At 44.7% G+C, this 27,458-nt stretch overlaps 2 protein-coding genes across 5 annotated transcripts in view; one reads left to right on the top strand and one right to left on the bottom strand.

Moving 5' to 3' along the window:
* The window catches only part of krz (beta-arrestin protein kurtz), a 36,448-nt gene extending 26,199 nt beyond the window's left edge, over positions 1 to 10,249 (top strand). For all 4 annotated transcript variants that reach the window (XM_075895538.1, XM_037436190.2, XM_075895547.1 and 1 more), the window contains exons 2-10: positions 1,652 to 1,759; positions 2,357 to 2,448; positions 2,784 to 3,156; positions 3,619 to 3,839; positions 4,448 to 4,520; positions 5,150 to 5,293; positions 6,065 to 6,151; positions 6,907 to 7,038; positions 9,326 to 10,249. In XM_075895538.1, the coding sequence (XP_075751653.1) occupies positions 1,680 to 1,759; positions 2,357 to 2,448; positions 2,784 to 3,156; positions 3,619 to 3,839; positions 4,448 to 4,520; positions 5,150 to 5,293; positions 6,065 to 6,151; positions 6,907 to 7,038; positions 9,326 to 9,410 (1,287 nt within the window). In that variant the 5' untranslated portion in view covers positions 1,652 to 1,679 and the 3' untranslated portion in view covers positions 9,411 to 10,249. The remainder of the gene's footprint in view (positions 1 to 1,651; positions 1,760 to 2,356; positions 2,449 to 2,783; positions 3,157 to 3,618; positions 3,840 to 4,447; positions 4,521 to 5,149; positions 5,294 to 6,064; positions 6,152 to 6,906; positions 7,039 to 9,325) is intronic.
* Positions 10,250 to 10,304: 55 nt separating this feature from the next.
* Positions 10,305 to 26,303, bottom strand: Pyroxd1 (pyridine nucleotide-disulfide oxidoreductase domain 1). Its single transcript, XM_075895562.1, has 11 exons — positions 26,043 to 26,303; positions 25,889 to 25,969; positions 25,564 to 25,683; positions 23,999 to 24,070; positions 23,868 to 23,924; positions 23,703 to 23,776; positions 21,744 to 21,922; positions 20,022 to 20,101; positions 17,332 to 17,547; positions 16,420 to 16,683; positions 10,305 to 10,693 (listed from the first exon to the last, which is right to left on the bottom strand). The coding sequence occupies exons 1-11, from the start codon at positions 26,154 to 26,156 to the stop codon at positions 10,448 to 10,450; spliced, it is 1,503 nt and encodes a 500-aa protein (XP_075751677.1). The 5' UTR covers positions 26,157 to 26,303; the 3' UTR covers positions 10,305 to 10,447.
* Between the last annotated feature and the right edge of the window lie 1,155 nt (positions 26,304 to 27,458).

Genomic DNA, 27,458 nt, shown 5'->3' with positions numbered 1-27,458 from the left:
GGATGGACGCACGAACGGACGGACAGACGAATGGGTGGACTCACGGACCGACGGAAGCAAGAACGAACGAACGTACGAAAGCACGGACGGGGACGCTTCCCCCCGCTCATCATCATTCACTCCATGGATATGCTGCGATTTCTTTTAGGCATTACTCAGTATTTCCTCATGGCAAGAGTGGTGCGTTTGGTATTGTGCGAAGGTAGTTTCATCATCATCAGCCTGACTATGTCCACTGCAGGACAAAGGCCTCTCCCATGTTCCGCCAGTTAACCCGGACCTGTGCTTGCAGCTGCCAATTTATACCCGCAAACTTCTTAATCTCATCTGCCCACCTAACCTTCTGTCTCCCCCAAACCAGCTTGCCTTCTCTGGGAATCCAGTCAGTTACCCTTAATGACCAGCAGTTATCCTATCTACGCGCTACATGCCTGGCCCATGTCCATTTCCTCTTCTTGATTTCAGCTATGATATCCTTAACCCCCGTTTGTTCCCTAATCCACTCTGCTCTCTTCTTGTCTCTTAAGGTTACACCTACCATTTTTCTTTCCATTGCTCGCTGCGTCGTCGTCAATTTAAGCTGAACCCTCTTTGTAAGTCTCCAGGTTTCTGCTCCGCAGCTAAGTACCGGCAAGATACGACTGTTATATACCTTCCTTTTGAGGGATAGTGGAAATCTACCTGTCATAATTTGAGAGTGCTTGCCGAATGTGCTCCACCCCATTCTTATTCTTCTAGTTACTTCAATCTCGTGGTTTGGCTCCACGGTTATTACCAGCCCTAAGTAGACAGCCTTTTAGAACTTGAAGTGCACTATTACCTATCTCGAAGCGCTGCTCTTTTCCGAGGTTGTTGTACATTACTTTCGTTTTCTGCAGATTAATTTAAAGACCCACCGTTCTGCTCTCCTTGTCTAACTCCGTAATCATGTGTTGCAATTCGTCCCCTGAGTTACTCGGGTAGTTTACAGCAGGTGAAATCACTTTTAGCGAGTCTTCACCAAATGCCAGGGCATGGCCACTGGTTGAAGTTTTATGATGTCTTGCAGTGCAGCGTTTGTTGAAGGTTCGTCTCCCAACTGCAAATGGCGTTTTTAATGGCACTAAGCACAGCCCTCATACACCATGCTTTGCTAAGACGTTAGATAATTTAAACTGGTTTAATTAAGAGACAGTTGCCTCTGTAGTACACGCAGCCACAGAAGGAAATTAGATGTAAAATTTAGTGCTCAATGCCATAGGACTTCCCTATCTCAGTTCCAGACGAGTAGTACATCAACCCTAAGGTATCTATTTTCATGTCTACTTCCCCAGAGAACTCAGAAGGCACTGACAAATATATCAAAAGGGTATAAAAGACCTAAAAATGTATATCTAGGTGCTCTTGTTTGGTGGAGGAATACTGTTCTCTAATTTATTGTCAGCACTCGGCAGCAGTATCTGTTCACAAGAAAGTGCACTGCACTGTGCTTGTTACTCTAACGAAACAAATGGGCTTGCTTAATTGCGATTGCACTTGAATGCTCTCAAAAGTGGTTTTAGTCGAGCAATTGTTTCAGCACGTCACCAGAAAGCAGTTTCTTAAACAAGTGAGCTTGACGAGTCTGCAGTCCTGCTGTTCACAAAAGTAATAATGGCAGTGCCCCTTTCAGGTTTCTCGCAGCTGTCATCTTAGTGAGCATGGACGACACATCTTCGAGCGCAAGCGTAACGCTGGCTGCCGCTGCGGAAGAGTCGGCCAAGAAGCAAGGGGGCACACGGTATGTCCATGACATAAAACTAGTAATGGCTATTGAAGCCCAGTTTCTAAATTAACATCTACCTTTTAATGTGACTTTCATTAGTAGTTTACTAGTGGCACTTTTACATCCGGGTCCTGTGTCTCCATTTTATATATATATATAAAACACACTCACACAAACCACATTATAATGAACCCAGATATGACGAAATAAATTAAGGGTACTTTGGCAAGATATAGTGTTAAAAATATACTTCTATAATGAATTTTTTTTATAAACAAACTTTGTTGTAATGAGATTAGTGTGTGTGTGTTTTGCAGAAAGACAAAAAAAGAGACAGCACCTTTGCTGCAGGCCAGCTGTTCTTGTTGTGCCTCATCTTTCTTGTCTCCTCACTGGCCGAGCGCGAGAGCCGAAGCTCCGTTACTACTTTTCATCATTACAATATATATATATATATATATATATATATATATATATATATATATATATATATACTTTACTGTGTGCTTTACTTTACTGTGTGCTGCCCAGCAATGCGAGTTACGGCATATGCACATATTCGAGCATCCTCTACACATTTTTTTGTTGTGTGGCGATTTTTCTTGCATGTAGGGTTTTCAAGAAAAGTTCACCAAATGGCAAGATTACAATGTACCTGGGGAAGAGGGACTTTGTGGACCACATTACCAGCGTTGACCCTATAGGTGAGCAAATGTTTCTGGCACGCTGCAAAGATCATGGTTATGCTGAGGTATTCACGACAGTAAAAGCACCACTTTTTTTTGTTCTGCATATCTAGACTGTATTTTACTGGTTGCACTTTTGGACATATGATTTTGACATATGCACTTTTGGACGTATGAGTCAATGTGCTTGGCAGTTCAAAAATATGAATACTAAAAGAAATCACGACTACTTAGTCTCGTGCAATGGTGGTACTGTACTGATCACTGTTTCAGTGAAGATGCAGGAATTTAATGCCCTACAAAACGTCCTCAAATATAGCACGAAAGTATTAATTTTCACTGCCTCATTTCAGATGGCGTAGTCCTGATTGACCCAGACTATGTAAAGGAGCGAAAGGTGTTTGGACACGTGCTGGCAGCTTTCCGATATGGTCGTGAGGACTTGGATGTACTGGGACTGACGTTCCGCAAGGACCTCTACCTAGCCTCAGAGCAGATCTACCCACCTCTCGCGGAGAATGCAGGACGACCATTGACGCGGCTGCAGGAGCGGCTACTGCGCAAGCTTGGCCCCAATGCATACCCGTTTTACTTTGAGCTGCCGCCCCACTGTCCTGCTTCGGTAACCCTTCAGCCCGCTCCGGGGGACACAGGCAAGCCCTGCGGAGTCGACTATGAGCTCAAGGGCTACGTGGCAGACAGCGCCGAAGACAAGCCTCACAAGCGGTGAGCAAAGCTTGCTTTGCTACGCAATCCCCAGAATACGTCGCCTTGCAAGACGCCCAAGGTTTTCCCGCAAGCGCATTAAACAAATTTTTGTACCAAGAGGGTCAAAGTGATAGAAGTAGTACATGGTGAAGCATGCGAGACAGAAAGAGATGTTCAGAAGAAACAATTGCTGGCCATTTCTAGCAGGCTAAGCCTCTCTTGGAGCAATGCCATAAGGACCACCACCATATAATATAGTATTTCTGTTTGTTGGTGTGTATGACTGCACAGTTGAATACTACTTACTGTAATGCCTAAGACCAGTCACCTGGTATCAAGTTACTCAAAGATGTTCATGATTCTTCTTTTAGATGAATTGAAAATTGACAATATCTAGGGAGTAATGCAGCTTAAATTGTTTTCGTGAAGATTCAGCTTTGAATTTACTTTTGTGCTAAATGCAAATATGTGTTTCTGCAGGAACTCTGTGCGTCTGGCTATCCGTAAGATCATGTATGCACCTAGCCGGCAAGGAGAGCAACCCAGCCTGGAGGTGAGCAAGGAGTTTGTCATGTCGCCCAACAAGCTGCACCTGGAGGCCTCCCTTGACAAGGAGCTCTACCATCATGGGGAGGACATTGCTGTCAATGTCCACATTGCTAACAACTCTAACCGCACTGTGAAGAAGGTCAAGGTCTCTGGTGTGTTTCACATTCATTCCTCAATGGCTTTGGTGCAGGGTATGATATACAGTGTCTGTAAGCAATGCAAAAGTCGTGGTATGTACAGCTCTATCTAGTAAAGGACCCGAGATGAAGGATGAGGAGATAGCTGCACACTTCACATGACCAGAGCAAAAGTGCCTGCTTGGCCTTTTCAAAACAGAGACCAGGCTTTTGTACCCCCAACGAACTCATGTTCGTAACATGCCAAGCTCCATTAAAAACAATAGTCATTTGTTCGTGACACACATTGTTTTGTCAAGATGATATTCTCAGATGACACATCATCTTTAAGTGCCATGGCCTAACATGAATCGGAGGTGTGCACTTTATCAATTTGAGTCACTGATGTTTGCATTTAAGTGTAGGCCATACCAAGTAGATTGAAAGCTGTGCCGACGCTCTGCCAGCATTAGCTGCAGACAGAGGTGTCATCAGTGTAAAATGCTTGGAGTATGAGCCTCATTCTTGAACTTTAGCCATGTGCAAATGGTACAGAGAGAATATGCATCATTTTTTCGTAGCCTTGCTAAGCTCATGGAACCGCTTAAAAGGCTACCAATTGCTTGCTCATCTTTCTGCTGCAGTGCGCCAGTTTGCGGACATCTGCCTCTTTTCAACGGCACAGTACAAGTGCACAGTGGCCGAGATTGACTCAGAGTGAGAATATTTTTTTGTTCTCAAGTGTAGAATCAACAGTGCATGTGTCTTGTCATTTTCTCACCATCCTCATTTGTTCTTGCATCGGTCTGTCTCTTTCTGCAGCATGTTTTAGTGCTATCTGAAAGTGCCTGCCACGAAGCAGGTACAAGATGGCTGTGCCCATCAGCTTTCTTTTGCGAAATTCAGAGGGTGTTTTTGCTGAAGTGGTTGGACAGTGAAGAGAGTAGGGAATGTATTCATGTAGGGCGTAGTGCCAAGGGAATGGTTGCATCAATGATTTCATGCTCACCATAGTAGATGCACACACATATTAGTGCCATGTTTTGCTGACACTACCAAGGTGGCTACAAATAGTGGTCATGTGACTTTAAGGTAAAATGCACAAAGCTGCAGTAGCCAAAAGATTAGAAGATTCAAAAAGGCAAGAGATGATCATTTCGATGGCTTCTGCATAATTTTGTGGAGAAGCATAACACCATCATGTCACTGGATCTCTTATAAGACATCTGTTTTTCCTTGAGGACCCTTCTTTGAGACTTTTAATCCCCCGACCCCCTGCCCATGTGGAATATCATACAGCGGCAGAATATACAATCTGGTTAAAAAAAGATCCTGTCACTTTCCAGGGAGGGATGTCCGGTAGGTCCAGGCTTTACACTTTCCAAGGTGTACTACCTGCGTCCCCTGCTCGCTAACAACAAGGACAAGCGGGGTCTGGCGCTGGATGGGCAGCTGAAGCACGAAGACACCAACCTTGCTTCATCCACTATGTGAGCACACTTTTGCTTGTAGAAATATAGAACAGCCACAGCATTTCGTGCAGAATTGGTCTCCCCGCTATATGCTCTCGTGAGTATTGGGTAGGTGAGTCTACCAAAATGGCACGCATGAAACAGGGTTGGGTTCTGAAATTGTGCTAAGCACATGCAAGTTTTCCATTTTCCAGGAATGCCAATTTGAACACCTCTTGTGCCACATATGCAAGATAAGCAGGAAAAGACTGCAGATTGGGTCCAAGAACAAACAGACATCCTAGTTGACATCAAAGTGAGAGCAATGAAACTGGGCTAGTCATGTAATGCATAGGAGCCGGCGTACAGTAAGAGCAACAGAGTGCCGACTAAAGGATACGAGATGCATTGAAGAAAGGCAGACGGAGGGAGTGGCAAAATTGGGATGTTCGCAGTGGTAGAATGGAATCTGCTCGCTCAGGATAGGGCAAACTGGAGATCTTTGCGAGAGGCCTTCTTCCTGCATATGACTGTAACAGGCTGACGATGACAATGAATGGGAATAGAGAGGCTTCATTTCTTGGTAGTTACAGCCACAAGAAGTGAAAAGTTCATTGACCCTTTGCTTTCTTTGTTGATTTTATGTGGTTGTAGCTTAACTAACTCACACATGTAACACTATCATCACGCATATGCCCTCCCACCTTTTTTTTTCCATTTTTACAACAAAAAAAACAAAACAAACATTTCAATTTTACACTGCACGTGTATAGCACAATCCAAACTTGCTGTGGTGAATACTGTTTTCAGAATCACAGACCCAGCACAGAAGGAGAACCTTGGCATCATCGTGCAGTACAAGGTCAAAGTGAAGCTCTGCTTGGGACCACTTGGAGGGTCAGTTCTTATGCTGTTGCTGTGTTTTCTGATTGCTTATAAAGTTTTAGTGAAGGTTACAGAAATCCACTTTAGACTCAAGTTATCTTGACATTGGAGCGAAGGCTACGGAGGCAGGGCTTCTGCACATTCGCGTTGCTCCGCGAGTAGTACGACAGCTTGTGGTTGATTTCCGTTTCGCTCGCTCGCATCGTGAATGGGAGAAACATTTCGATGGTTCAGTGTGCATTTTAGTGCCACATTATGAGTATGTTTCTCAGAAAACTAAACGGTGCATTTGCAGCCGCACACTGACCCACTACATCATGGACACCATGTTTACTTTAAAAAACTGGCGTGCTGATGAAAAGGTGGTGCTGTTTAAAAAATGGAAAGAAAAAGACAACATTCTTGCAAAGTGAACAATAACTGTATTTTGCCAACAACTTCCCTCAGCTGTTTGACTTTCATAATAAATAAAGCAGCATTTATCTCAGCAAGGCAAAATGAAAAAATATCGCTAAGCTTAAGCACTATTTCTTGATGCGGCAGCAGGCATGCGCTTCGGTTAGTTCTTCTGTAGCTCGTCACCGAGTATAGCCTGTCATGCAATTTCGTGGGAGTGTCGCAGCAAGACAACTAACTTTCAGTCTCTTTCTCTCTTTGTACTGTAATATTAAATTTTATAATTATTTTGTACAGATATGCTTGGAATGCAACAGTGTGTGTAGGACGCATGTGCAACTTAACCAGGCAAACTTCATTGCATGCTCCAGGGACCTGGTAGCTGAGCTGCCTTTTATCCTGATGCATCCGAAACCCGAAGAATCAAGTCCAGTTCGAGCTGTCAGTGAACCCAAGGCTCCAGGACCCATACCATTGGACACCAATTTGATTGAGCTGGACACGTACGTTTTTCTCTTGTGGTTCTGTATGCAAGAACAAAACAGACCTGCTAGCAGGTGTTCAGGAGCGGGGCTAATTGAACAAATAACGTGCTCTTTAATGACACATTCCAGTGTCCCCACTTTTTACTGAAATGACGCTACCAACAAAAGCTAGCCATTGTAGTTTTTGTGGTGAAACATTTCGTTTGTCAAATGCTGTCTGATAAAATGAGATGGCCTTGAACGCTTGCTCATCATATAGCTCCCATCTCTTGTCAAGTTCTTGATATGCATGTTCAGTGTACCTCAAACATTAATTTAGAGCATTTCAGTAATGGTTACAAATACAGCTGAACCCCTCAATAACAAATGCCCTCAAGAATCAAATTCTCATGGCAGTGAGGAAATCTGGCATCCCTGGTGAACATCTTTAAAGTTCAATCTATTAGCCCTCTCTCGACAGCAACGAGATTTTGAAAAGCACTCCTGCAATAACGAATGTTACGGGTAGTTATTCGCAACATTTTCTTCAACCCACTAGCTAGCTGGAAACACGCAAGTTCGAAAATTGCAGCAGCGCTCATTCGGCAAGTCGGGCACATACGTTTCCGCTAGCAATCATCTGTGCAACCATTGCTGCTTACATTCGGTCAGAAACAAGACTTTTCCTACTGAGAACAGTCTCTTGCTGATGCTTCTGTTGGCAACCATGTTGGCACATGACATTTGAAGCTACTACACCTACAAATGTGGCGCCATGCCCCATGCCGACATACATTTTGTAAACTGCTTATTGCTAGGGCTCGCTTTTTTGTGTGCATGCTGGAATTTCCAGCACTCTGCTTACATGCAGAATTGTTTGGTGTTTCGGAAAGATATGCTGCCTCATATTAAGAAACGCAAGGAAGTTCACACAAAGCTTTTGATGCTTTTGACATTACAGTATGTACTTACTTACAAAGCAACAACAACAATGAAGCTATCCAAAGTTTGCTAAACTGCGAAGCTCGTGTCGTCGAGCTCCTTCAAAGCAAGGTAATGCAGGGCAAGATCAGCGACCTCTTTTAAAAAAAAGATTTGGATGTGTGAAGTAGCTAGTGCGCGTATTTGTCTGTTTTGGCAACAATAAACAAAAATAGCTCTTCCTTGGCAATTTTGTTATTTGAGGGGTCTGACTGTAAGTGCCTCGCATAATGTCGGATCAATTCTCTGTCCATCAGCGCAGTAGTCCAGAGCCCGTTCCATTAGGTCACAAACTCGCTACAGTGGTCTAATGGTTATGGTGGTCGACTGCTGACCCGTATGTCACGGGATCGAATGCCAGCCACGATGGCTGCACTTTTGATGGAGACAAAATGCTTGAGGCCCACATAATTAAATTTAGGGGCATGTTCAAGAACCCCAGATGGCAAAAATTTCCAGAGCCCTTCACTCCGGCGCCTCTCAGAATTATCACGATTTTGGGATGTAAAACCCCAACAACTATTACCACTACCATCAGGTCACAATGACACACATCCATTTCGCTTGACAAAATTGCGGTTTGAAAATATTTCACACTTGGCTTACACGAGCGTCTTACATTCTTCACTCGTGACAGCTAGTCCATTCAAACACTGCGTCAGACTGCCTGCAAAGTGGGTGCTGTCTGCCCATAATTAAGTTGACATACTAAAGGAGAAGCTTGTGGTGTCTCTTGTATTTAAAGTGACCATATGGCTAAGGAACATTGGTAGAGCTAACTAATGACAGTACCACAATGTGCATGCAGGTGCTCTTGTTAATTGGGTGAAAAAAATGTTAAGTGCTATCTTTGGAGACAGAAGCATGAGGGAGCCGATTCCTTTAATGAGAAGAATCACCCTCACAAGAGACCGGTTTCATTGTATCCCTTGCAGTCAAAGGGGAGATAATAAGTTGGTCAGAATTCTGAGACACTGAGCAGCATCGCAACTTTATTGCAGGTTGCTGGACTGGTGGAAAGTAGAAAACATGTCCTAAATAAATAATTTCTCATGTAAGCTTTTATGCGATACATACATAATGCAAGCAATTATTTATTTTCTTTACTCACTGTGACTCTTCCATTTTGGGGAAGCAACTTGTTTCCTTTGTAGTTTTGCACTTTGTTCAGGGAAACGCAAACTTAAGCTGTGATGAAACTTCGATCAAACTGTCTTCTTTAATACATTTGTCAACATTACCATGCTCTGTAACAGAGGTTGCTAGAGCATCCAGAAACTCACCGTTGTGAAGTTGGCCTTGCCGATGCTGCTCGTATAAATAAGTTTCTCGTTCTGTTGCGTAGGGATGCTGCGGCCAGCCTAGATGATGATGACATCATCTTCGAAGACTTCGCACGGCTGCGGCTTCGTGGCGAGACGGACGCCTGAAGGGACTGCAGTCTGTGCGCTCCCTAAGTGCCAAACCGTCGACGAGCTTAGCTCCCGTCCCCCACCTGGACTGGCGGCACCACTCCCCGGTGCCCCGCCTCTGCAGGGTCTGTGCAAGAAGGCAAGGCTGCGGATCGACAGTCGTCCTCCCAATGTTCCCGTCCCTCACAATCTTGTCCGAGGCATGCCGCCAAGCACCTTTAGGCGGCGGCAGTTCCAACAGCCAAAGGTGTTTGCGACACCTCCTATTTTGTGCTCCAGCTCCCTTCAGCAGTGCCCGCCTATCCGAGGCATGCACCTCCCACGTGGATTCTTGCAATTGTGCAAGCTATGGACGTCCATCCATCTATGTTTTGGTGTAGAGCTTACTGCAGTGCGGCTGGAAGGGTAAGGTTGCCGCTGGACGCACCGTTAAAGTGGCTGGCTCCTCTTTAACTGGATTAATATGTGCATGTGGATTATGGCCGCACTAATCATTCTTTGGCTTGGGAATCGGGTAACGCTCACCGCCATGCCCACTGAAAACACTAGCTTTAACGTCCCATCCTGTTCATGCTTGACAGGGTTAATTTTATTAGCCTCGTGGCACGCGTGTTTAGCAGCAGGCTTCCCTTCAGCAGTGCTGCAGGGAAAAACGTGTGGCTTGTCAATGTGAACTTTAGTCCCTTTTGCAAGTGTATTGACGATCGGCAGGCAAGAGGACCCACTTCTGCCCGCACTTTCATACTGTATTTTAGCGGCCATGCTCAAGCTCACACCAGGTTCATCAGGGTCCCATCACTGGCCGATCGAGCGAAAAACATGTGATGGAAAGCAGTGTAGCACTGCGTGCAACAGTAGTAGGCTCTTCAGCCGGCCATGTGTGGTACCGTTGAGTGGTTTTTTGAAGCCGCAATCCTTGCTCGTCATGTTTTTTCCAGCCAAAGACTAAGCTCCCACTGCAGAAACCGTTTTGGGCGTTGCGTGAAGAAGTGGCCGTTTGTGAAGACTATTTCTGTGAGTGATGAACGAGCATTTTTCAGTCCTCGAATGCAAGGTCAGTCAAAGAAGTCTTCGATGTCCACTTCGGGGTCAAGCAGGTGATCAGCAAGTGGGCCCAGATCGAGTTGATCAAGCAAGAGGTTCTCGCAAGTTTCCTCAAGGTCTGTGTCTCCGATCAGCACAGCGCCCTTCAGCCTCCCATCGTGCAGAAGCAGCTTGATGTACTCTTGGCCTGGGTTCACACGCACAAGGGCTCTGCAGTCAGCCAAGCCTTGGCCATTGAAGACTCCCAGAAGGACCACCTGCAAGACCATCTCTTTCAACCAACTGACAGAACGAGCTAACTGCAATGCTGCTGTGAATAAATGCCACCATGGACAACATGTCTGCCTCAGTTGTGTTCCTTTGAGCTGTCGTGACTATCACTGCAGAGTATGAAAGTGTGTAGAAAGAGCTGCCTCCTGATGCAATGGCCAAGATCCCCATGCTAAATCTCCCCCCAAATCAACAAGCATGACACTAACAAGTGCTATGTTTAACAGTATGTCATTCAGAATTCTCATTTGTTTAGTTACGACACAACAGGGTCTCCACCAGAAGAGCAGAAGCACTCGTGCCATCCATGATTACTGCACAAGCTGTTAAATTATCTGTTCTCTATAATATTGTGTCTAACAAAAAAACGAGCTCTTAGATAGACACTTCATTCAAAGCGAGGGTCACATTCTGGCAGACTTGATGTTCCCAGGAAGTATGCCAGGGGGAATTGGTCAGCTGCCAACTTATAAGATCACTTGCTACATGGTGCCAACAGGCTCGCCGCAATGACAACAGGCTTGTCTGTGTCCTCTCTGAGAGTGTGTATCTTTAGCGCTTGTTTCATCATGAATGACAACAGGTGGCGCTGCCTGACACGCCCGTGTTGAGAATCGCCGAGCTGGCGACTGCGTTGGCGATAGAGCAAGAGAAAACAAGGGCTATGGGAGAAGGGCTGAAGTCCGCCGAGGAAGCACTAGCGAAGGTGAACAAAGGAGCGGCCGACGGAGAGAACAGTAAGGCACTGGAAACCAGAACGGAGGAGAAGAAAGAGCCAGCAAGTTTTGAAAAGAACAAGTTCGGCCAGTTCAATGGTCGCAAGACCAAACTTCAGCAAAGTAGTGGTGGGGCTGGGAGGGGACAAAGCAGCCGGCGTCACAGGTGCAAGTAACCCCCAGGTGCAGGACGCTCCAGCTGAAAAGTCGCAGCATATAATCGCCGGGGACTCGAATTTAAATCGATGCGTAGAAGCAATCGGAGAGGGTAAGAGGTGACAAGACGATTGCAGTAGGAACGTTCCCAGGACGCCAGCTGAAAGCAGTCATGAGGCAAGCGAGCACAAAACTAAAAACTACAGCTGATAGACGAAACCTCGTGATAATTTTAGGCGGTTTAAACAATGTCTTAAATGAAGATACAGCAGGACTAGCGACCGCACTGGCAAAAGGGGTCAATGACATGCGCGCTACTTCTCCTCGGGTATAGGTAGTGATATGCACAATACCGGAGGTACCGGTGCGTGACGGCAACCTGCAAAAAGCGGTTGTCAACGCAAACAAAGAGATATGGCGGATGAGTAGAGAGAAAGGCTTTGAGGTGCATAGGTGGGGTAGTTTTCAACGAGACAGAATTCACTTCGATGGGCGGCTAGGTCATGAGGTGGGTTGGCGACTTGCAGGACGCGCAGTAGCTTTTTTGGGGAGGCACGCGGGCCCTTCGGGGTGCAGGATAGCTAGTAACAAGGAAAAAACCAGGGAGACTCTTTGACAGTTAGTATGGACGGATAAGATTCCAAAGTGGCACCAGTATCTAAGATAGGTAGAGTCCGGGGTAGAAATAGGCGTAGCCACGAGGGCCGAGCCAATTCAGACATAGGATATATTAACATGCAGGGTGGCAGGAACAGGCTGAAGTGGGAAGAGATAGAACATCTAAGGGAGGAGAGGCCGATGGTATACGGTTTTGCAGAAACATGTCTTAGGGACACGGAACAACCTCCTAACAATCTGGACTACGCGTGAGAATATTGTAACAGAACAGAAGGCAGCAGAAAGGGGGGTGGTATTGGGGCATTCATTCATAAAAGTACAGACTGGCAAAGGGTCAAGCAGGAGTGCAAGGAACATTTATAACTAAAAGGGAAAGTGGCAGGGCAAATGACACTCCTTGGTTTGGTGTACTTGTGGACGGGAGCGAAGGCCAGAGAGGAAAACCAGGCAATGGCAGAGTGTATATCAAAGGACATTCAGGAATTAGAAGGAGAGTGCGAGATAATTATACTAGGAGATATGAATGTGCACATAGAACATATAGATGTGTATACCGACCCAACAGGCAAAATGATCATGGATATGTGTGAAAGGCATGATTTGATCATTTGCAACAGTACTGAGAAGTGTGAAGGGCAAATAACATGGGAGGTGGGAAGGCTGCAGTCGACGATAGATTACGCACTGATGTCACATAAGATGTACGATAGGCTCAGGGGAATGCACATAGATGAATTTGTCTCCAGCAGAAGTCTGGGTTGAGATCACAAACATATCAAGCCAAGTTTTGGACGAGCAGTGAAAGTGGGAAGAAAAGAAGATGAGCAACTACAGGAAAATTTTTATTCAGAAAGGCAAACAAATAGCTACAAAACAAATTGAGAAAGTAATCACTGAGGATAATAAAGCAGTGTGGACATACACGAATCTAATTAGACTGTTTGAGCTAGAGCTTGCTAAGGCACGTGACAAGTCACCCCGGAAAAGAAGGCACGAACCCAAGATTTGGTGGGATGAGGAAGTTAAGAGAGCCATAGCAAAACGTCGGGAAGCCTCTAGGGAACACAGACACGCTAAGCAGCGGGTGAACCGACAGATGATGTTGAAAGAAAATAGGAAATCTTTCTAAGCAGTAGAAGGGAAGCATCCCTTCTGATCAATGAAAAGATTAGAAGAACTGGGGCTCAGTGGCTGGCAGAAGTACATAAAAAGGATAGAAACGCAGCTGCGAAATTTTGGTACCATCTAAACTCCCTAAGAAATGAGACGAGCCTAGAGCAGAGGTTTATAACTACAGCTCAAGGTGCTAGGCTAGAAGGGGACGAAGCTATTGAATATATAAGAACAAGGGTGATAGAAAAATTTTTAACAAAGTGCCTTATGCACCACAATAGGCAAGGATAAATCAAGTGGCGATGGCTTCATTTTCGCAACGAAAGTGGGAAAGGGCTGAGAAGAGGGTTCCTAGTAGTACATCAACAGGCCCAGATGGCATTCCAATTATGCTGATAAAGACATTGGGTCCGAAGTCTAAGCAGACTTTGAGAGAGGCAGTGAGCAAAATAATAATCGATGGTGAAGTCCCCGATGGATGGAAACTTAGCAGGATGAGCTTGATCTATAAAGGAAAGGGGGACAAAGCTGACATAAACAACTACCGTCCTATAACAGTGACATCAGTGGTCTTCAGGCTGGCAATGCAGGTTATAAATGAAGGACTGCCGGCATGAATAGAGGATGAGGGGGTGCTGGGGGAACTACAGAATTGGTTTCGGAAACACAGGAGGTTGGAAGACAATCTGTTCTCACTGACACAGTGCATCGAAATAGCAGAAAAGGATCACAGGCCCCTGTGGCTAGCATTTTTGGATATCAAGGGAGCGTATGATAGCGTGGTTCAAGAGGACTTGTGGGGAATACTGGCCACAGTAGGTGTGGAAGATAGAGTTGCTAATCTTCTAAAGGATATCTATAAAAGTAACATGGTAGTTATAAAGTGGAAAAAACAGGTATCCAAGCCCACAGAGGTAAAACAGGGGCTTAGGCAGGGGTGTCCTCAGTCACCCTTGTTACTCATGATGTACCTACAAGGATTAGAGGCCGAATTGGAGGGAAGTGGACTGGGCTTCAGCCTCTCTTTCATCAAACGAGGAAAACTCATTGAACAGGCACTACCAGCATTGATGTACGCAGATGATATAGTGCTAATGGCCGACAACAATGAAGATTTGCAGAGATTGATGGACATCTGCAGTAATGAGGGAGATGGGTTAGATTTCAGATTCAGTAAGGAAAAATCAGCAGTCATGATTTTTAATGATAATGAAGGTAGTGAGCTTAGAATACAGGAAGTCACACTAGAGATAACAAATAAATACAAATATCTGGGCGTATGGATAAGCAATGGGACCGAGTACCTAAGGGAACACGAAATATACGTGACGACTAAAGGTAACAGGAATGCAGCAGTGATAAAAAACAGGCCACTGTGAAATTACAATAGGTATGATGTTGTGAGAGGAATATGGGAAGGGGTCATGGTTCCTGGTCTGACGTTCGGCAATGCGGTCTTGTGCATGAGATCGGAAGTTCAAGCAAGATTAGAAATTAAGCAACGTGAAATAGGTAGGCTTGCCTTAGGAGCTCACGGGAATACACCAAATCAGGGAGTACAAGGTGATTTGGAATGGACATCATTTGAGGGCAGGGAAGCTAGCAGCAAGATAAAATTTGAGAAGCAATTGAGAGAAATGGGGGAGGAGCGTTGGGCTAGGGAGGTATTTAGCTACTTTTACATGAAGAATGTCGATACAAAATAGAGGAAGTGAACCAGGAAATTGACTGGTAAATACTTCAAAAATAGCAGGGGGCCAAACCAAAAAGAATTATCAGTTAAAAAGAAGGTGGAGGAAGCTGAGACCGATATGTGGAGAATTGGCATGATTAAGAAGTCCGCGCTACTTTTAAGCAGCAAATTGCCAAGGAAAGGATCTATGATAATACTCGGGGTAGATCTCAACTGTTTGAGGCCAGGACGGGAGTACTGCGAACCAACACATATCGGGCCAAATACGAAGGGGTAGACACGGTGTGCAAGTGCGTGTGGAGAGGAAGAGGAAACAGCCGAACACTTGATAATGTTCTGTAAAGGGCTTCACCCTAAAGCTCAGGATGATGGCGCAGAGTTTTTCAAACACTGGGGTTTAGGGACAGGGAGGGCAAAATATACTTTAAGCGTGTAGAATTAACTAGAAAAAGGTTATCTGACTGGTGGCTAAAGTCAAGGCAAGAGTGAAAATTAAACCCTTCACTGCAAAGTACGAATTCTCAACCTCACTATTTAAAGAAAAAGATAAATCCAGTTTTTGGTTCATAAGTATTACGGCTTGGTGGCGTTAACCACCGCCCAATCTAAAGGGTACAGCCATATCAATCCACCTATCCATCTATGTTCATATGTACGTATATACTCTACGAAGTGGATGGGGGGAGGGGGGGGGGACGACTATTACTGCAGCTCAGTGGTAGAGCATCAGACTCATTATTCAAAGGTCACAGGTTAAGGGCTGTAAGCACCGTCAACACTCACCACTTCATGCGATCGTGCAAAGCACACCCTTTACTGAACCCACTGCCCAGTATATTTTAGCAAACTGTATTCTGTTTGGGTGCTCCTCCTTGTGCCGTGAGAACGAAGAGCGGTCAGTGCCCGCACTTGCAAGCAGGCAAACAGCTTTTCTTATAGGGGCAAAGCCCTAAAGTCGTGGGTTTGTACATTCTTTGTACGTGACCGCCTAGTTCCACAACCCACTCAGCAGGTACAGAAGGGCAGACAGACATACAAAGACAAATGGACAGACAGACAGATGAAAGATTTGCGGCTTACCGATAAAACCCTCAGAAGCTTCGCCCCACTCATTCACTCCAGAGATATGCTACGATTTTTTTCCCTTTTTTTTTTGTGGATGACATGACCAGACCCAAATGTTGACATCCAAGCCATCAATGGGGATTAGCGAAAGGACAGATGAGGAGAAGGGATTGTTTCTCGGAATTGGTGGCTCGCCTGCAGCTCTGCAGTTGGCTCCTTCAGTTGGCACTGTTCATTGTGACAGCATTTTGAACTTGGTGCACACATTTATTTGAAACATTAAAAAGTTACTGGAAGTGATTTAAAAGCCCTGTAATGTAGAAGAGCTCGCCATAATCAAAGGACTTCTCACCCGGTATCCGAAGAAGCGTGTCACGTGAGAGAAGAGGTCAAAACGAGCATCTTCCAGGGGGTCGGGACTCCCTGACCAGTGGGCTGCCATGCACGTGCCTGCCCAGTGGCCCATCTGCCGTGCTTGCGTCCACAGGGGCCGCTGAAACCAGAGCTCCGCAGGCTCCCAGCCTGCTGTACAAACGTCGCCTGCTGCATACACACCTGCCAGTGAGGATCTCATCTGGCGGTCCACCACAATACCGCCATCTGTGGCCACGTCTAACTGCAGTGGAACGTGAAGTATGATGGTGGATGCCTTCATGAGTAAAGCTCCCTCTCCTACGAAAGCAGCACAAAAATGTTGCACTAGAGCTGAAAATTTATTTAATCTGATTTTGCACACTAAAACAAGTAGTGAACGAGAAAAAATGTACACAAATATATCGAGGCCCATGCTGTACCTCTATAACCTAAATGCAATGACCTTTCAATTAGTCTAAAACCTCGATAGTGCATGTGAAAAAGCTTGCATTAAGTTAAGCACTGTGTCATCATAGTGAATTCTGTCTATACAAGCCAGGAAGAGCTGTTCAAACAGCCGTGCAAGTACAATAAGAATTGCAAAGCCTTGAGGCTGCCCTGTTCACACAGGCCAACTGCAAGGCGATTCTGCAAGGAAGTGTGAAATCGGGGTTCAGATGTAGCTGCTGCTCTTGGACCTCACAGAACATAGAGCTGACCACGTGTCATTCAACCAAGCAATTTAGTATATACTGCATTGCACTAAAGCTGCAATAGCAGCAGTGTTTTCGCAATAGCCCTTACATTACTGCATAGCCCATTGGAATTTTGGTGTGCCTCAAAAATGCACAGTTCATCACAGCACTTTTTTGAAAGCCATGCCAGCACATTTGAAGATCCAATTTCCCACCTGAGGCGCACTGATGGTGTCTGCATTGGGTGTGACACCAGTTGCGCTCACGATGAGGTCAACACCAAAGCACTTGTCATTCGTTAGGAGCACGTACACGGGCCAGTTGGAGACAAACTTGAAGTCGCAGCTGGAATCGGCGAGACCCTTCTTCTTAAACTCGGCAGGTGTCAGCAGCATGCGAACTTCACAGCTGTATTCAATATGCACATTTTTCTGCAAAGAGATATTTTGTAGAACTGATGAGTTCCAACAAGGCTTACAGAGTAAGTAAGAAATACCTACACCTATTATGTTCAGAGACATTGTTGTGAATCAGCAGACTCCAAGGTGATCAAAAATGTGAACACTGGACGGAAACACTATCTAGGACACTATGCGAGCATTAAATATGCGCTTTAACGTATCTCTTCCAGGGCATAAGAATATAATAAACAGCAACAATCTTTTAACTGAATAAGGGTGCACACACAGTTAAAAGATGAACCAATACCAACTAGCCCAATTATTCGTGCTACTGCAGCCACAGTATATTTATTATATATTATATATGCCATAAGACTACACCTAAAATTTTGTTATAAAGAAGTTGCATGAGCATTAAATTAAGCATATATGTGAACTTAAGCATGCAACACATATATGCAACCATATTGATTACACTACATTTCTTAGCCACAAGAGGCCATCAGTAATCACTCGTGACAAGTCACAGAAGATTAACGTTTAGATTGATAATAACGTTTAGATGGTTTTGGGCATGCACAAAATACCGCAGCCATGACATGCACATTCAGATATAAATTGTTGATCAATGTAATGATAAAAAACTTTATAGTGGATTGCTGAATTGCATGGCGAACTTGAGTTCAAGCACATGTGTGCAGTCTTGTCCACTCTAACTTCTTATTTTGTGGTGACAAGTTCAGCCGTGTTTGTTCTTCACAAAGATTCAAAATGTTTGAGCTATTTTATTTATCACACTCAGTCCAAGTGCTTTCAGATGTAGAGATACTATTTAGTAGGCTTGTGCAAATGTTCAAATGCTTCAACTACTTGAACGAATATTACTGCATTCGAATTCACTTCGCTTCGAATTTAAGTTGTTGAAGATCTTGAAGTATTTGAAATGAACGAATAGGTGTATATCATCCGCATGTAACCACTTGTAAAGATGGTTTGACTGCAGTGATGGGGTGCTAAGCAGTGAGTGCACATGTGGAATGCCGTGTGGGTGTGGATGGAAGGACGCATCCCAACATAAAACATAATGACTGTTTATCAACGTGGTAGCAGCAGCGGGGCGAGCATGCCGACGCTGTGCTTGAAAGATAAGAGAAAAAACAATTGTAAAACCGTGCTTGGCATCTTGGGTTTTATAGTCACCAGGGGTGACATAAGCCTCCAGTGCAACTGCACTGGCGCTGTCCTTCATCGGAAGCGTGTTGCAGCAAGTGGCCGTGTCACGCCGGGCTATCCAGTGACGAGACGGAGGCTGCGCAGGTTTGTGCACAGTGGTCCCCATACACCTATCCAGGATACATTCGCACTGCTGCAAAGCCCCACTTCAAAGTTAATAATAATAGTTAAAAATTAACGTTTGTTGTTGTTATATGGGGCTTAACGTCCCAAAACCAGCATACGATTATGAGAGATGCCATAGTCGAGGGCTCCGGAAATTTCGACCACCTGGGGTTCTTTAACGTGCACCGAAATTTGAGCACACGGGCCTACAGCTTTTTGGCCTACAGCTTTTTGGCCTCCATCAAAAATGCAGCCGTTGCAGTGGGGATAGAATTTAACGTTCCAAAACCACTATATACTAATTATGAGAGACTGGAGAGCTCCGGAAATTTCAACCACCTGGGGTTCTTTAACGTGCACCTAAATCTGAGCACACCTAAATCTAGCACCTCAAACATTTTCGTTTCCATTGAAAATGCGGCCGCCATAGCCGGGATTTGATCCCGCGACCTGCGGGCAGCAGCCAAGTGCTTTGCCACTACACCACCGTGGCGGGTAACCATTTCCCTCACATCAATTCATCATTTTTTTTATATGCTCTGCTGGCTTATATGCTCTAATTACAGTGAATTTTAAGAGACCCCGTATTTTAAAGATTATCATTTGCATTCTACCAAAAGTCAAATCCAGCTACTACTCAAAGTTGTTTCCACTTCCTTTGGATTAAAAGGAACGGCATTTGCACAGGCCCTGCTTCAATTTTCAAAAAGTACTGCGCACATTTGCCGAGTCACTACAAATATGCCCATTTTTTTTTTATAATATGTCACATATACTATTCGAATTCGATTCAAAATTAATTGACCAAGATCATTATTTGCAAAAAATTTGATTCATACCTAAAATTCACTATTTGCACAAGCCTACTATTCAGCGATGGACAAGCAGTATGTCATGCACTACATGTGAGCTAGATCGGAGATCAGCCTTTTTCCCAACTATGAAAAGCGAGACACACCTTTCATTTGCAGAATCACACCGGACTATTCATAAAGAGAAACTGAACTCAAAATCATTCACAATGTGTCGCAAAAAAAAAAAAAAAAAGCGATCGAAGTACACTGTCTGGCATATGTTACCGTTGCGGTGCTGCTCATGCTGTCAATTTATGTGCGTGGTACACAAATGTCATAAAAGCACGCCTCGTGAAACTCTTCATATCTAACCTGAGTTCCGCCTTGCAAAACACGACCTTTCGCCCAGTCTGGCCCCAAAGCACTCCCTGCAGGCAGAAGGTCCTGGTTTGCTGCACAAAACAGGACTGGCGTCCTCAGCACATTTCATGCAGTGTAGCTTGTCACAGAGGAACTGTATCCTAGCAAGCTTATGTACATTATGTACACCATGTCACCTCAAGCCTGCAATACTAGAGAGCTTTTGAGAAATAATACAATACAATAAAAGCTTGTTAATTCTAGCCTCGTTAATTTGAAAAATTGGATAATTCTGATGTGTTTGCTGGTCCAAGCCAGCATATGCATTGTGCCAAGCTATAGAACTCTCGTTAATTCGTTCACACTTGGCCGTAACTCGGTTATTTTGGATAATTCCTGGACTGCGGCAAGTGCAAAGTGCCAGAAATGTGCGACGCGAAGGAGCGAAAATGGCTTTTGCAGACAATCGAACAAAGTTGGAGCAGTATGCATGCCCATCCTCATCAGTGAAAACCATATGGTAACAGCAGTAATGGCATTACGGGTTTGCACGTTGGAGGAGGTTAAAAAGTGGCAGGTCCTGAGCTGCAGCCACACTGTGAACAAAGTTACGAGTGGTGGAAATTGCAGCTCCTACACTGCTCTTATGCAAAGTATGTACGGGATTTACGTATTCATCAAACAAAGGAAAGTTAATTTATAAGATAGCAATTTGCTTTATGATATTCTTAATACTTTCGATCATTCAGAATTCAGTCAATTTGGATTTTTTTACGGTCACATGAAATCTGAATTAATAAGTTTTTACTGTACTTTTTATATCACACACACATTATTTAAAAAATATGCCTTGCTTAGCATGCACTTAAAAAAATATCCTACGTGCTCATTGACGAAAAACAACAGAAGACCAGTAGAGGTCTTTCTGGTCTCTAGTAATGCTAAAATTTATGTTCAAAATTTACACAAATTGCAAGCCAGATGTTATGATAGCCCTATACAACCTGCGCAATTATGATATCTCTAATACAGAACTAGAATTGAAAAGGTTAAAAAGGCTGCAAATGGTTAAAAGAAAAACAAAGAGAGTATGACCTCAATTTTAGGTCTGGTGGTGCCATGCCACCAATTTCCCACGGAGTGGGTGCCCTCGCAAGCGACTACAACTTCGTTCTACCGAGCACCAGGCCAAAAGTGAGCTTGTACCTATTTAGCCAGTAGATACCTGGCGGCAGTAATTCTCTGCTTCCCGCAGCAGCAGTGGATGCTCAACTATTTCACCAAGGCTGTGGTCAGTTAAGGTACGCCTAGGGGCCTTCGCTGCACCTTATGGGGATACCTTTCGAGATGAGTACCCAGAAACAACTGAGCACTAGGTTGATGTACCCCTCTACCCATTGGAAAAAACAGGTGGGTTCCCGATCACCACTGGGAATTGGATCCGGCACTTCCCGCATTGGAAGCGGACGCTCTAACCATGTAGCCACCACTGCATTTTTTTTTAGAAACATATACATCTTGGTAGATAATAATTCCATAAAGCAGCAAGTGCAGCACTCCCCAAAAGTTCAGTTAATAAAGGTGAGTTCTTCAAAGAAAGTAGTTTTTTTTTCTTTTTGGAAGTCCCTGGGGGTGAAGGACAGGTGCCACTACACTGGGACAAGGTAAGGTTACTGTATGTGGGTTCACGCATCTTTGGTACTCAATGTTTCTACCACCATCTTGCGTACAAACCATGGCTGGAGCACTCAGAGTCTCCGAAGTCTTCAGCCTGCTCTGCTTTGGCTGAACTCGCAGTGCCTTCCGAGCTCAATTGTGGCAGAAAGAACTGTGCAGCTCCGGGGTCAAAGAAGGTAGCGCCAATGCTGTTTTCTCGCACAACCCAAAGGACTTGGCAGCCACGTATTTCATGTCTGCACGCAGCAAAAGGGCGAGCACATATGTCTTCACTCCACATTTAAGATGAAGGGACAACAGATGGAGGCAGTAAAATCTTTGAAGGCCAACTTCAGCGATTTTTCGAGTTCAATAAATTTGAATAAAATGTACTGGATGCATTCGCTTGCACGTTTGTGCCATTTATGCCATATTGCAGGCTTGAGAGTATCGCAGGTTCTTATCAAATCAATTTTATAGCTTTCCTCCAAACGCCCACCTTTTTGTGTGTGTTGTTGATTTTCGCAAGCGACAGAAGTGAGAAAACCGACGTGCCACATGGTGCGCCTGCTTGTCTGCTATGGATTGTGTGTTTCATCGGTGCCTCTTTGGTTGAGCGTGCGGTCTCTTTTTTTTCGTGTGGGTGGCAACCGGTGTTGTGCTGTGGGCTGCACGGGGTTCGCCATATATTCACCATAACAGCGCGTTTTAGCCGATCGTCGCAGGCACAAACTTGGACAAGCAGTGCCATCTTGCAGAATTATGCGCAACCAGGCAAGCAAATATGAAAATCCGTCGTGAACTTATTTACAGCGCAACACCAGAAAACACAGGACAGGGAAGGAGCAAAAGAGAAAGAAAAGACAGCGCTCCTTCCCTATCCTGTGTTTTCTGTTGTTGCGCTGTAAATAAGTTCACGGTGGATCCTAACTGGCCCAACTTACAGTCTTACTGTTGTATGAAAATCTGTTCTTCTTCATCGAAGAGGAACGTTGATGATTGTTGACCTCCAAATCCAAGTGCGTCCGCATTGTAGCTGTCATTGTCTGACAGCTTCGAGGAGCTTGTGCATGAGGCACGATCAGTCACAGACATGGTGCGGCGTTGGCGTGGTGACCTATCTGCTGAGCGTCTACTTTTTGCGGCTTTCGCAGTTTTCGTACTCCGCGCTGGTAGGACCAGCATGCCTTGCAGGATTTCAGTCTCTGGCGAAGTACTACGTCTACTTAGACAGTGCACTCGGTCGGGTTTTGATTTCGGTATCATGGTTTTTTGTTTATTAAAAATTATTTTCGAATTCGTTGAGTATTTCAGCTATCAGGCACATGACAAGCGTGTCTAAGGAACATAAAAGCACCATTACCCTAACCTGACATGGTGAAAAAAATAGCTGGAGTTAGCCTTTAATGTGGAGGGTAAGGACAAATAAAGCGAGTGGACCTCAGTCAATATGATCACTAAAGCAAAGAAGTGGCATGGCCCAAATTTTGCACTAATAAAACCTATAACAAATCAATCTGCAATATATGGGCAAAAGAATATTTAACGCCACATAAATAAGTGAAATTTAAGACAGTTTTTATGAACTTCCCAACCAAGCAATTACTTTATCAATTTCTCCAGGACTTCTATTTCAAAATGCTTCATTTGATAGCTAACACACATGGCAGCACATAAATTATTACATCTAAAAGACACCAACTGCAGTGTTGGCTTGTCATAGTATGGTACAGATTCATTTGCAAACCTAGATTTTTCTATCAGAGTTATCCAAACATTTTCCCCTTTATAATTTCACTGATAAGATAAAGGACTGTTTGAAGAATGCTTTGAAAGCACTAAACTTTAGGGGGCGAGATAATGTCACCAGTGCCAAGCAGGCCACCTCTTAGGGATGGTGCAGGCTGCTTAAGAGTGCAGACTGCCAGGCATTACGAGTATCCTGCAAGACTGTCGTCAAAACCAGCAATTATTTCTGTTAGTTCACTACAAGCGCAAATCTGAACTATGAATATGGTTACAAGTATTGTTGCTTACACAAATTCTGTGGCAATTCCACCATTGCCGATGACAGCCACGAGCCTGGCATTACCAAGTCGATTCTGCAGCGTCTGCAAAGACACAACGCCACGAATGTTTTTGCTTGTCCTGTTACACTCTAGGCTGGAGTTAGTAATTCTGAAAGCATAAATGTGGCATTACCTGGACAGTCTCTGTGTCCCTAATCCCGAATACGAGTGGGTTATCCTTGGAAATTAACTGAAGATGTGCAAACCAAAGTCACACAATCAGCATAAAAAGCTGCCTTCAAGGAAGGTTCAAGATCACTTTACCTGAGGTCTTGCACCAATGCAAATGCAGATCATCCCATAATTGATCACGCGACCACTCTTGAGGAAGGCATTCTGCAAAATATACATCACTGTTAAGCAGAAGTTTGATGTTCAAAGCCAATGATATCAATAACATGATCCAACAGCATTTTTAGCAGTTACTACATGATGAGTTCTAATGAGAAGAGCTGGAGAATAACAAAGCAAAACTGAATTTTTTTAGATCTGTAAGCATTTATAGGCCACCTTAACAGGAAACTTTTGAATCATCACAATAAAAAAATTAATGTTTATACATTAATTTTTTTTATTGTGATGATTCAACAGGTTTCTGTTAAGCTGGCACATGCAGTGGCATATCTTGTTGTGTTTTGCTCATGTGTGTATAATTCTAATTGGATGAATTCTGTTGTGAATAGGAGGCAAGTGTTAGTGGTAATATTTGTTTTGTGTTAATAAAAAAGGGGGAGGGGGGAAGTCAGCCTGACAGCTAAAACACTTGCTCTTGGAGTGTGGAAGAGCCTTGGTTCAAATATGGTACCACCCAGAAAGTTCATATTACAAAATACAAGAAAATTTATATTGCGAAATATAAATTTTCTTGGTGGTACCATATTTGAACCAAGGCTCTTGCACACTCCAAGGGCAAGTGTTTTAGCTGCCAGGCTGCAGCCCCCCCCCCCCCCCTTTTTTTTTATTAATGCAAAACAAATATTACCACTAACACTTGCCACCTGTTCACAACAGAATTCATCCAATTAGACTTACACACGCATTAGCAAAACACACATTATTTAACTGCTGAAAGCTATTTTTAATAAAAGACCTGTAAGCAAACACAAGTGTCCATTAACACAGGCTACTCCTGCACGTAGTCGAAGCCCTCAACAGCACTACACATTTGAGCTGACGCTGCTCCGTGGAAGACGGACTTTGTCAAGTGATGTGGCTTGGTGTGTCCGTCAATGATGAAGTTTCTCCGTGACAAAGGAAGTCACAATAACATGAACGAATTGTGTGTTGTATTACTGTTGGGACACTTCAAGAGTCTTAATACATGTGAAGGCAACGTCTGAACCATATGAATGTGCTGTACCCGCGATGGAGATTTGTGGTCCATTGAATTTCATGGTAGAGAAATACAAGTCCTTCCTATCCCAGTAGGCCAGGATTTAAATGCTGAAGGATTGCAATACATCAGGAATATTTCTCCCTCACAAAAAATTGACGCCAAACACGCGTTTTAGCAGTTGTGGGATGCACCTGAATGAAGAACTCTGCCTGCCATGAGGTGGTTATAGAAGCTGACGAATGCTGGAAACATGATGAAATGCGAAATGTCGATGCTGCCTGAAAACAACGATTTAGGAAAGGCAGGAGCCTACAATACGACTGTATGCTTGTGCATGATTCAGACATTTCATAAAGGAGGTTCTGCATGAACATTCTTTTAAAGCCCGAATGAAGTTCTGCAGCAACATTGCTATATAGTGATTACTCGAGGTGAGAAATGTTCTACCAATGTTCTGGCAAATGGGCAACAACAAAGATGGCGGGCTACTTGCCCGTGAACTAGCATCCAGAGAGATGAGCACATCTTGTAGCACTCTTATGTTGCTGTACTGCTGCTCCAGGTAGCTCATGGAACGCTCCTCAATGTCGAAACTCTCCATGACTCTGCGAAGCTAGAAGGGGGGGAAAAATTAAATAAAATGTTATAATACTGAACATACAAGTGTTTGTGAGCTCAGCGCTTTTTCTACTGAAGGGTGCTCGCATGCACTCCGAGTAAAACGCTTTATAGAGCCATTTATCCAGTAATTCTGCCATGACGCTACATACACGTCCTCACAATCAAAATCGTTGCCAAGACTACTGACAAGGCTTTACCTTTATAACATTAGTTGCGGCTTTCACAATAGGCGACGCTGTGATGAGTAGAACCGACTCCTCTGGAGCATGAACGGCGAGCTGAAAAACGGCGAGAGAGAAATGAATAGAAACAAGTGCGTAGCGCGAAGTGTCAGTAATTGGGAACACTCACCTGCTCAGCGCACGACACGCCTGCAATGCCACCACCGATAACCACAAATGTGCTTTTCAGGCTTGACATTTCTCCTGCAGTCGTAAGGTTGTTGGCGCCCATTGTAACGTCCATATTGCTAGATGTTTGTTGTTCACTAGTAACTGTACCGCTCCTTACCACTGGCCACTACTGGTTTAACAAGAGTGACAGAAACGCGTTCCGAAACCACCACGCAACCACGCGCGGCACAGAGTTTTGTACGATTGGCTACTTCACGCCGGCTAAAAAACTGGCTGCGGATCGGATTGGATTTGTCACTCCACCAACCAATCTTACCACAGACAACGTTGCCACAGAACACCTGTACACTACCACTCACGGAGGAAGGAAAGGCGTATTAAAACACCTGTTCTGTTCCGCTTCGTATACTCTCCCCCAGCATTACATGTAATCTCAACGTAACAGCAAAGTAACAGCTGCGTCGGCCGCGTGGCAGAATTCAACCGTAGAAGGCGCACGACCGATCGTGTTTTCTGTACAGTTGCTGAATTAATGACGTGAAAATACTCGCCGTTGTCAGTGCATCTAGCGCGCGTTCTCTCGCATTGCTTCGTTGTCGGTGAGCTCGGGCGAAATGATTTCGACGAAGGTGTCGCGCTGGGCCAGAGGAGCCCCGTTCCATTAGTTTCGGATCGTTACGACACGTGCGCTGCACAGCTCACGTGCTTTCCGAGCCGGAGAGAGAGTCGTGGCCTTCTGCTTTACATTCAGATGTAAACAAGAGAGGAGAATTTGCCCAGTCAATAAGGCCGACTTCCGGCTTCATCGCGGCTTCAAAACGAGTGACGTCAGGGCCTCTCTTACCTTTCTTTCCTTTGTGCTACCACAGAACACCTACCAGTTGGCGCTACCACTTGTTTTACGCGAGAGTGTACCAACGTGTACTTACGCTTTGACCTGCAAGGGGGTGCCGGTGGGAGATTTCTCTTGTGCATTGTTGAACAATAAAAAATTCATAGCGTGCGCGTTCACTAAAAGCCGAATTATCCTGTCTCTCATTCCCCATTAGCAGCCATTGGCATGTTTAGAAAACGAAAAGACGCCAGCTGCTTAACGAAAGACGCCAGGTGTTTTCTAAAGCAATGGTTTAATAATCAAAACCATATCGCGATACAGGTTTGTAGTTGACAATGCTCGTAGCCGTCCGTGTGTGCTTGTGTGGATAATGATGCCGAAAGGCGGGCGCGTAGGGAAGCGGCGGCGCGCGCTCGCAGACAGGACCCTGAAGTGAGAGCCCGAGAGGCAGAAGCGCGCCGGGAAGCTGCGCGACGTCGCCGCCAAGATCCTGCTTTACGGGAACAAGAAGCCGCATCAGCAAGGCAGCGTCGGCAAGATCCCGCCGTACGTGTACAAGAAGCTGCAGCGGCACGTCAG

Source organism: Rhipicephalus microplus, chromosome 1 (genome assembly GCF_043290135.1).
Source record: "Rhipicephalus microplus isolate Deutch F79 chromosome 1, USDA_Rmic, whole genome shotgun sequence".
NCBI lineage: Eukaryota > Metazoa > Arthropoda > Arachnida > Ixodida > Ixodidae > Rhipicephalus > Rhipicephalus microplus.
The sequence above is the reverse complement of the archived record's forward strand: the minus strand, read 5'-3'. Positions and strand labels throughout refer to the sequence as shown.

Excerpts from the sequence above, each read along its gene's own strand:
- Pyroxd1 (XM_075895562.1), bottom strand. The coding sequence starts at position 26,156 with ATGGACGTTACAATGGGCGCCAACAACCTTACGACTGCAGGAGAAATG. Across the intron at positions 16,684-17,331 it reads ACACCATCAGTGCGCCTCAG|TTAGACGTGGCCACAGATGG; the intron begins GTGGGAAATTGG and ends GTTCCACTGCAG. Across the intron at positions 10,694-16,419 it reads CACGCTTCTTCGGATACCGG|GTGGTCCTTCTGGGAGTCTT; the intron begins GTGAGAAGTCCT and ends ATGGTCTTGCAG.